The sequence below is a fragment of the Eubalaena glacialis genome, chromosome 3, assembly GCF_028564815.1.
Source record: "Eubalaena glacialis isolate mEubGla1 chromosome 3, mEubGla1.1.hap2.+ XY, whole genome shotgun sequence".
Lineage (NCBI taxonomy): Eukaryota > Metazoa > Chordata > Mammalia > Artiodactyla > Balaenidae > Eubalaena > Eubalaena glacialis.
The window spans coordinates 27,425,923-27,435,922 of NC_083718.1; the positions used below are offsets into that span (position 1 = coordinate 27,425,923).

The 10,000-nt window shown below is 40.4% G+C and overlaps 1 protein-coding gene across 1 annotated transcript; it reads right to left on the reverse strand.

Annotated features, from left to right (window-relative positions):
* Window positions 1-107: 107 nt before the first annotated feature.
* On the reverse strand, window positions 108-6,582 carry LOC133087777 (cytochrome c oxidase assembly protein COX20, mitochondrial). Its single transcript, XM_061185390.1, is given in 5 exon segments — window positions 108-377; window positions 842-905; window positions 1,016-1,130; window positions 6,166-6,280; window positions 6,282-6,582. Coding segments are annotated over 5 exon segments (549 nt in total). The 5' UTR covers window positions 6,392-6,582; the 3' UTR covers window positions 108-232.
* Between the last annotated feature and the right edge of the window lie 3,418 nt (window positions 6,583-10,000).

The window sequence follows — 10,000 nt, forward strand, 5'->3', positions numbered from 1 at the left end:
TTAAACACAAGGTTTATTTTAAGTACGAGTCCACTATGTGCTATACTGACAGTAGATACAGGGCCAGAATAAGTTTGTAAATATTCATACACATGTAAAAAAGACTACAGCTTACACATACTTTATTTACTTGGTTGAAAGCCTTATGGTATATAAAATGCTTTCTGTAGTTGATCTCGGCTTTGTTCACACCGAAGTGAGTTGTGTCTGGGTTTTCTGTGCTCAAGACGGCTCAATTGCTGCTGCTGCTGCCGCTGTTGGTTTGTTTTCTTTCAGGATCAAGGTGGGTACTTTCATATAAAATCTTGTTTTTAATTCCTTCTCTGGCAAGTCTTTCCTGGATTCTTAGCTTTGCATAATTATACCTACAATGGAACCTAGTAATGAGAACATGAATAAATTATTGATATAACATACCTGTAGAAACTAATTTGAAATTTGTAATCAAAATTTTTAAATGCTTACAGATGACTGTCAGTGGTTGTGAACACATTCTTAAGGTAGCATTTTCAGATGTTATGCCATAGGCAGGGATTGAAATGAGCATTAGGATAAGATAAAAGGTTGAGACCTTCCTGAATGAAGTATAAACCCTGACATGGCATTAATGCAGTGCCTAATGTCATGCATTCATCTGTTCATTTGACAAATGACACAAAATGTGTGTGTATATATACATATTTAAAAGATTAACGGCAGTCCGGCAATATCATTTTGTAAGATAAATTTCAGTGAGGGTGGGGGGAATCTCAGTGGGAGATTGCTCTGAGTAGAGCATGTGCTTTGGAACTAGATAAACCTATTACAGTCGTGGATCTTCTTGAATACTTAGCACACATACCAGCATCCTAAAGTCACCAAGATAAATCCTCCTATTCCAACGTCACATGATCTTCTAATTCTACCTGTCAAAAGGAAGCATAAACACTAATACACTGCATGTTATAATACTTCATCTAGGAAAAAAACTTCAGAGAAACATGTTTTTCATGCATAGAGAGAAGCAGATACTCACTAGTTAACAAAAAGTGTCCAAGGCCAGCCACAACAGATCCTAATGAGCCATATAATGTCGAATCCCGTGCACAGGGGATGTTTTCAACATCTAAAATACCTAGGAGCTTAAAGGGCTACGAAAAATAAAAAAACTTAGATTGGACAAGAGAATATTTTATTTTAGGGTGGTTTGGCAAAGATTAAAACCATCTTTAATCATCCTGCTTTGGTATATAATATGAATCTAAAATGGAAACCCTGAGAATTTGACCAGAAAGTCCTAAGCAGGTAGGGTAAATTAAACCTAGATTATGGTACCATGGTTATGCTGTAATTTGTTAATCAACTGGTTTGGAGATAAGGTAAGGGCATACATTATTTTATGAGCTCTTTAAATATCTGTATGAGATCATTTGGGGATTTGGCTATCATTGAAATTTAAAAGCATAATTTCCTTCTAATAACCTGAGACGCATAGATGGGCAAAGTGAAACTGTCCTAACCATGTTGCTTATAATATTAGTATACTGCTGTTTTAAATTCCTTTAAGGAGGACTGCAGATTTTCTGTGTTAACTAGTAACAACACATCGGTTGTGTCTGTAAGAATAAATGCTTTGTGTTGAGACAAATCTCGTCTGTTTCTTGCCTGTGATATGAAGTTGCTGTTGATTGTATTCCTTTGTTGATAGTACATGGTAACCACACCTAGGTGTGATGAAAAAAGCTGGAAATCTAGAGGGTTGGATTTTATTCTCAGCTCTGCCACTAACTTCTGTAACCTGTAGGACATATTTTTTTATCTGGCCTGCAATCTGTAATGAAGGGGTTCAGCTAGGTGATAATTTAAGTTCCTTCAAGTGGCTAATATGAATGGTTTTAAAATTCTTTATATAGTCTTCATTGGATTTATGGATTTGTTCTCCCTCATTAAAAAATACTGCCACTTTAAGCATAACAGTTTCAACTTGAATGTCTTCTCACTCTCACTCTGTACTTAGGGGTTTTGGGAGGGCAGGACAGAATTTTGTAAGTCACGCTTATGTTTTGCTACAGCATTCTCCTATTCATAAAAAAAAAAAACTTAAGGTACTGTTTTCATTTAATGTAGCTTTTAAAAAGGAAGCCACTTGTCCATTCTTTGGGATGAGATATACCTAGATGGTAATATACTGTAAGGGAAAAAGAGTGGAGGAAATGGGAAAAGGACAGTAAAGGGCAAGTCAGATTAAAGGTTGAAACATGAAGGTATTGTGTTTGCTTTGGCTCAGGCTTCTGCAGGAAAGACAATGTGACTTGGTTCCTAATAAAGCAAAAGTTATATACTCTTGGATCATTATGTTCCTTTTTTTTTTTTGCCTCTGCCTGTCCCCCCCCCCAACATGTTTACTTCATGAACACAGCAGGTGCTCATTGAAGTTGCAGACTTGAATGTTAAAAGGCTCTTTAGTACAAATCTTCATGGACAAAGAGGTTGGGATATAATTCTGCTTCTAGGCTTTTCGTTTAATTTAGCAAAAGATGATTGTTTCTCACCCTCAGGTCAAGAGCCAGGTGGAATTTATGGCCCCGGAGGAGAAGGAGGGTGTGATCTGTTCTGCAGCTAGGCCATTGCCCTGTGGGAAGGATGCTAAATAGACTGAGATGGGGTGGTGGTGTTTAATGTCAGATCTTAGAAGGGAGTGAGACCAGCAGCTTCTACCACAGGGTAGAATGTTAAGATGGCTTTCACATTTAAGCAGAGAAAAAGAAAGGAACCATCAAGTGTTGGCCGCAGCATGCCAAACACTGCACATCTCTGCCAAAGACAGCACTTGTTTCAAGGCTTCTGGGCTTTTTCATTTGGATTCCGTTCCATAATGGAGCCCTAGTGTGACCCCAGGATACACCAGAATCCGCAAACTTTGCGGGGGGGGGCATTTGGATAAAATTATCAGCCCCAGTTCTTTGCCAAGTGTGCAAAAATAAACTTGCTGAACAACCGAAATGGTGCTGTTTGTTTAAATCAGCTAGGTAGGTAACTTTCTGAGCTTTTTAGAGATTTTCAAATCCCACCCTCAGATTCTGACTCAGTGGGCCCCAGGCATTTATGTTTAGGAAACCGCCCACCCCCCAGACTGGGAGAAACACTGCTTTAGAGATTTTAGAAAAGTAAAAATTTTGAAATTGCAGATAATGGAATAATCCAGTTTATTTTGAAAGATAAGCATATCCTTTTTAAGTGGTACCTTCTAAAACCAACAATGTGGGTTAGAGGCCAAGGATGCTACTGCTAAATGTCCTACAATGCATGTATCACCTACAAAACTGCCTTGGTCAATGTCAGCGCCAAGGTTGAGAAGCCAGTGCTTGTCTAATCTCATAATTTAGAGGTGCCAAGGAGCTATTAGTGCCCGGCCCTTTATATCCCTTGTTTTTAATTCTCACAACCTCTTTGTGACATTTTCTCTGAAACAGGCTCAGGGTTTAAGTAGAAGGCTAATAAGTGCTGGCAGAGTGGAAGTGGAAGTCAGTCTGACCCTGAAAGCCTGTCATTCCCACTGCAGCATTTAACCCTTTGGTTTTTTAGTAAACACCAAGGTTCACATATAGAGAGTAACAGAACTGAGTACATAACTGTAGATCTGCAATTTGTATCAAAACTGGGTAAGGATGTACAAAGAGTTTTTCCCCTTTACTAGTAGGGAATTTTCAATCTCCTGGTAAAGTTGGAGTTCAGACTGCTGATGACTTAAAAGCAAGTATGGAATACTGTAATGAAGTCTTCAGCTTATATAATATTTTTGAGAGTACACTTAACTTTGATTCTCAGAAATGGATATAAAGAGTCTAAGCCTGAAGTCACTCTGAAGTAGTTATGTTTGTAATGTTCAAGGCATTTAACATTCCTCTTATTCCCTAGTTGTCTGCAAACTCAAGGTTCACCTGCTATTAAAGCCTTTAAATGTAAACTAAAATTATAGACTTTTGGTAAGCTAACATTTTTAAGCTTAGATTTAGAAAGGCAGCCTTACCAACACACCTTGATGGAATTAAGGGAAGCTCAAAAAGAAACTTCTAAGCCAGAATGCCAATTTAATAATTTATAGGAAACATCAGATCAAATTAGAGCTACTTCATTTCCCACTGTTAAATGTATCTGCATCAGTGCTCATATTCTGCCTTTCCTTTTGTTTCAAAGGAGGAACTGGCCCTACTCCTATTTAAAACTAGTCCTCACTTTGCAGTTGATTACTTTCTCCACTCAAAAGACCTCTGCTTCTATGGTTATCCCATCTTTCATTTGCATTACTTGTTTTTCCTCCTTTTAATAATCTCCAGTCTAGAAACATACAAAATAAATCCCCCTCTCTTGACACGCTTTCCCCCCAAGCCACCATCCCATTTTTCTGTTCCCTGTCACTGCAAAACTAAAGTTACCTGTGTGTGCTTCTTCATTTACAAACCTACGCTCCCTTTAACTTGCTTCAACCAGACATTTACCAATTGCACTCGACGGAAACAGCACCACTGGGGTTTTCTAAAAGACAATCGTTTTGCAAAATCCATCATACTTTACATCTCGGCACATGTGGCACAGATAATCATTTGTTTTTGAAACGTTTTCTTTGGCTTCAAATACAGTATTAATCAAAAAATTTTTTCATATATTTCTTTTCTTGATTCTCAATGGGTTAAACCACCCTCATGACCCTAAAATGACAGCAGTTATCTCCTGTCAAAGGTACAAAAAGGATGAAAGCCCCATTCAAGATCCCAGTGTTCTCACAAAACAATCTAGAATTTTGTGTTTGAAGTCATGGTGCCCCTTGAAATATGCAAGTTTCAAACAAGGGTACATTTTGTTGAAGTAAGCATATTCCAAATAGTATGTGAGACTTTAAAAACAGAAAAGGCACCAACAGTGTATAAATTGACAAAACATTTTTTTGAAAACAAATAAGGAAACAATTTACCCAACATCTATTCATAACCATTTGATGATCTAGGCCAAATTTAGATGGAAAATTCCCCAGAGAAGCAAGAACACTGAATAAGTGATCAAAATTTTCAAGCTGAGCAGAGAATATCCTAAAACTATAGGTGCAGTGTGGCACACAGTGTGGGTCTTCAATAAATATTTGTGAATCTAATTGATCCAACGTTAATCTCTCTATGGCTTACTATTTAAAATTTTCTTCTTCCATTGCCTTTTTTAAACACTTGTTATTTACTCTGCATTGAGGATATAAAAATTGGGTTCCCTGCTCTTAAGAGAAGACACAAATTAACTTCCAGTATAATGCTGTAATGATCCAGCAATGTACAAGGTGTCCGGGAGATAGGAGCCGAAGCACCTCAGTCTCTCTTGAGGAGTCGGGAAGCCCTTCAGGGGAGACCGGAGATAACCCTGTTTAGCTTTAATACACCCGGAGAAGAAAGCATGAGAAGAGTCACACGTCCCTGAACAGTTAGGGTTAGTTAGGTGATGAGCTTTGTATCACAGGCCGAGAAATTCGGATTTATCCTGAAAGCAATGGGCAGCTACGACTGGTTTTAAGCAGAGAGGTGGAATTATGCATTTTACAGGGTAGCCCACAAGGACGACTGTGGAAGGTGAAGCGAGGAAGGCAGAGCAGGAAGACATGAATGCCAGCCAGCGAAGCTATTGGTTACATATGATACTGCATACTCCACGTGGTCGAGTGAAAACAAGGTTAACGGGAAAAAAATCTCAATCTGTTCATCATCCTCCTGCTCTGGATATAAATTCACTCGAATATAACCAAGTTCTCATTCCTCAGCATTTACCGATTCCTCTGTTAAGTGCTGTGAAGTATACAGCCTTAAAGACAAGGCACCTGTCCTCAGCTTTTAAATCCCTCTTTGCTAGTAAATTACGAGGCCCCTGTCAACAAAACTTTCTTTCCAAAGGGATCCGTCTTGTGACCTGCAGTAAGCTATCGGTACCGGTCCCCTCATCCTCCTAGTTTGGGTCACTTAAATCATGGCAATTAAGATAAAAATGTCGGGGGATGGGAGGAGGGGACCTGTTCGATTGCAGAGAAGCTAATGACACGTGCTCCCGGCCCGGGTCTCCCAGCTCTAGAGGCCGCGTTCTGAGGCGCCGCCCGCCCGTGCTCCGCGCGCCCCGCCGCGCCCCGCCGCACCCCGCCGCAGCCCGGATTACCTTCCCCTTCCCGGGCTCCCCGGCCTCCGGCGCAGCCGCCATAGGAACAGTCGGCACCTACCCCCCGCCCCGTCGCCGCCGCTGGCCGCCGTGAGCGGACGCCCCGCCCCGCCCTGGCCAGCCCGGCCCGCGCCTGCGTTCGCGCTGGCCGCCATTTTAGGGAACGTTTCCCAGTCTCCGCGGCGGCAGCACCGACCGAGCCGGTTGCCTTTGGTGTGGCCGCCATTTCCTTTGTTCAGTTGAACGGATCACGTCTTCTCCACCGGGGCTCTCCCCAGCCCGAGGGCCTGGACCAGGGGAGGAGGAGGAGGACTCGTGAAGCAACCGCGCACCCGGACTCTTGGCACTTCGAGGCTGCGCCTTTTTCCGCCCCCGCCCCTCCTCTCGCCCCAACCGCCATTTCTAACTGTCGTCCGCGCGCGTGCGCTCGCTCCCGTGCGTAGGCGCTGGGCGCGCGCGGCGGGGCGGCCGGGGCCGCGCGGAGGGGGCGTGCGCGCCGCCGCCGCTTTGTCCTGGGAACGGGAGCCCCCCCCCCCCCCCCCCCCCCCCCGCCAAGCCCACGGCCCGGAAGTCGGCCCGCACTGGCTTGCGGCCCGCGTCCCCTTCGTGTCCTTTGTCTTCCCGCCCCGGGACGAGTCCTGGGCGACCCAGGCAGCTCCACCCAGCGCCAGCCACCGTTTCGCCCCGAGCGAAAGTGTGGTCCAGCGCTCACACCGCTTACTCCCGTCTTTGGTTTCATCTGGGAGGGGCTTTAAAATAGCGCCACTCGGTTTGCCTGAAGGAGACTGGGGACAAAATGGAGGGAGGACCTTGTCAGTGAAGACGCGTCAGGACGTTTGTGCCCGCCGTGCAGGCGGGGAAGACAGGCGGGGTGAAGTAAAAACAGGCCTGCGACACGCGTTTTTGAATGTTAGGTAGTGTTCCACGTATACTCCGCCCTACGACTGCGACTTAGCGTGAAATCTGCGTATTGGAGACAGCAGTCGTCTGGTGTGAGATAGGGCTTGACCGCTTTCTCAGCCCTCTAAGTCAATACAATTCCTTTTCCCGTAATTTTTTTTTTTTGCACCGTAAGGAAAATGTCCCTATCAAAGCCATAATTATGCCTCCTTTGTTTATGTACCTTTATATTTCAAAGTATATTCCTTGGAAAATGTTCAAGCTTTAGAGTGTGTCATTGTGCAGAGTCATGCTGCTGTGCACACAGTAAGGGCTGGATAAGGTTCTCGATGCTTGTTTGCTATCAGCTGCCAGTGAGGTGTTTTCTTAATCCTTATGCTTTCATGATCATTTAATACTTTTCTACACACCCAGTAAAACACACAATTTACGACTTAAAGTGTGATTTTTTATTTTTTAAATAAGTGACTTTGGGGGAGATTAAAGTGCTCTAACATACTGCTCTAATATTAATTAGAAAGTAGAATAAACGTCACCCCGCCCACGATATCCTGCCAGTTTGGGGTTCTTAGCTGGAAATCTTGAGCTAAATATGCTTTGAACTCTTGGTCTGGAAGGTAATATTTAAGGCAGTAATATTCCATAAAGGAGTGAGGAATTCTCTTGAAGTGATTCCTAATAATGTTGTAAAGGGAAGAAAACTGCAAAGTACCAGGGCCATCCTACTTTATTTTTTATTGTAACTTTGAAAAATTGCTAGGGTAAACTTAGGGTCCATTTCATTTGTCTTTGAAAAGTATTTTCATACATTATTTCTTTATATTAAATTTTTTAATTTCACAAAAATAGCATGTTTGTTTATTTTTTTATTTTCATAGTTTATGGAGTGAAAAGCAAAAATCTTTTTCACTTTCACCATTTTTTCTCCCCTATTTAAAGTAAACACAGCTAACAGTTTAATACGGCTCTTTCCAAACGGTTTTCTTTTTTCTCTTCTTTTTAATTAAAACAACCCTGGAATATAGACTAAAAAGTAAAAGTCTCTTTATACCATAGCTGCCCCCATACAAGTGTGTCTGTATATGACACACATATCTAAATGGCTACAGTATGTAATTTGCATTCAACAATTTACTTTTTACCATTTAACACTATGTTATGGAAAATTTTTCATGTAATTATAGATTCTCATTCATTGTAATGGCTGCTCAGCAATCCTTTAATCATTTTCCTTCTGATTGACCTAGAAAGTTTCATTTTTTTTCACTAGTCCAAGAAATGCTTCAATGAGCATTTTTATGCATATATCTTTGTGCACGGGTTCAAGTATTTCTGTAGGATAGATTTCTGGAAATGGCCTGATTCAAAGGGGTATGTGCATTAAAAATTTTAATACATACTGCTAAATTGCCTTCCAAAACTACTGCCAATTTACATTCCTCATTATAACAATGTATGAGAATGCTTGTTTCCTCACAACATTCTTAACGCTGCATAATATCATATTTAAAAATTTTTGTTGATCTCATGGGTGAAAAATGGTGTCTTGATTGCTTTTAAACTTTCCTGATTACTAGTATGGCTGAACATTCTTTCAAATGTTTATTAGTCATTCTTTTCCTAAAAATTTCCTAAAAATTTACTTACTTGTTAACTTTGTTTATGGAGTCTTTCATTTTTCAAACAACTTTCTATTTTGTTTTATTATATTTTTTTATGGAGTCCAATATGTCAGTGTTTTCTTTTATGGCTTTTGATCTTGTGTCTTCCTGAGGCCTTAAGGCCTTCTTGACTCCCATAATAAAAAAAAATTTGAAAATAATTGTCATATGCTTTCTCATTAATAATTTTGATTATCTCTTTTCCTATTCCTTAAAAGACCAACTTTTGGTATTATTGACCAAGGCTATTTTTTTCTATTTCATTTTATATTTTACATTTTTTCTATTAACGTGGTATCTATTTTGTTGTCTTTTTTCTTTTTTTTTTTTTTTCTATATCAGGATTGTTTTATTTAGCATTTATTTAGAATGACATATACAAATTAATAGTTTTCTTTTTTACATATAATTTATGTCTTTTGTACTTTTATTTTTGATAGTGGATGTTTTACCGCCTCCCCCCCTTTTTTTTTTTTTTTTTAAAGAAAGGGCAGTGTTTATAAATTTATTTATTTATTTATTTAGACTGTGTTGGGTCTTCGTTTCTGTGCGAGGGCTTTCTCCAGTTGCGGCGAGCGGGGGCCACTCTTCATCGCGGTGCGCGGGCCTCTCACTGTCGCGGCCTCTCTTGTTGCGAAGCACAGGCTCCAGACGCGCAGGCTCAGTAATTGTGGCTCACGGGCCTAGCCGCTCCGCGGCATGTGGGATCTTCCCGGACCGGGGCACGAACCCATGTGCCCTGCATTGGCAGGCGGATTCTTAACCACTGCGCCACGAGGGAGGCCCTGTCTTTTTTCTTTTTGAATCGACTGCTTAAGTTCACATATTCTCCATCTTTCTTGATTTGTAGCAGTTGTATTTAAGGCTATAAAATTTCCTCTGAGAATCATTTTATCATATGTTGTCACAGATTTTTGACAGGTAATATTCCTATCACCATTCTTTTCTAAATTTTCTATAATTTCAGCTTTTCTTTCTTTTCAAGTAAATAAATTTCGATATGCTTTTGGTATTAATTTTTAGGTGTTTTGTTTTACACTGTGGCCCATGTATTTCTACTCTTGGGGAATTTTTTTTATTTGTGTGTGTGTGTGTGTGTACTACCTAAGAGATCATTTTGTACATGTTCCATATGCTTTTGAAAAGAATGCATTCTCTATATTAGCATTGTTAAGCTTATTCATTATAATAGTATATTGTATACATTATAAATATATTAAATATATAACTATATGATAATAACATAAATTAAGTTTATTAATTGCCATTCAGCT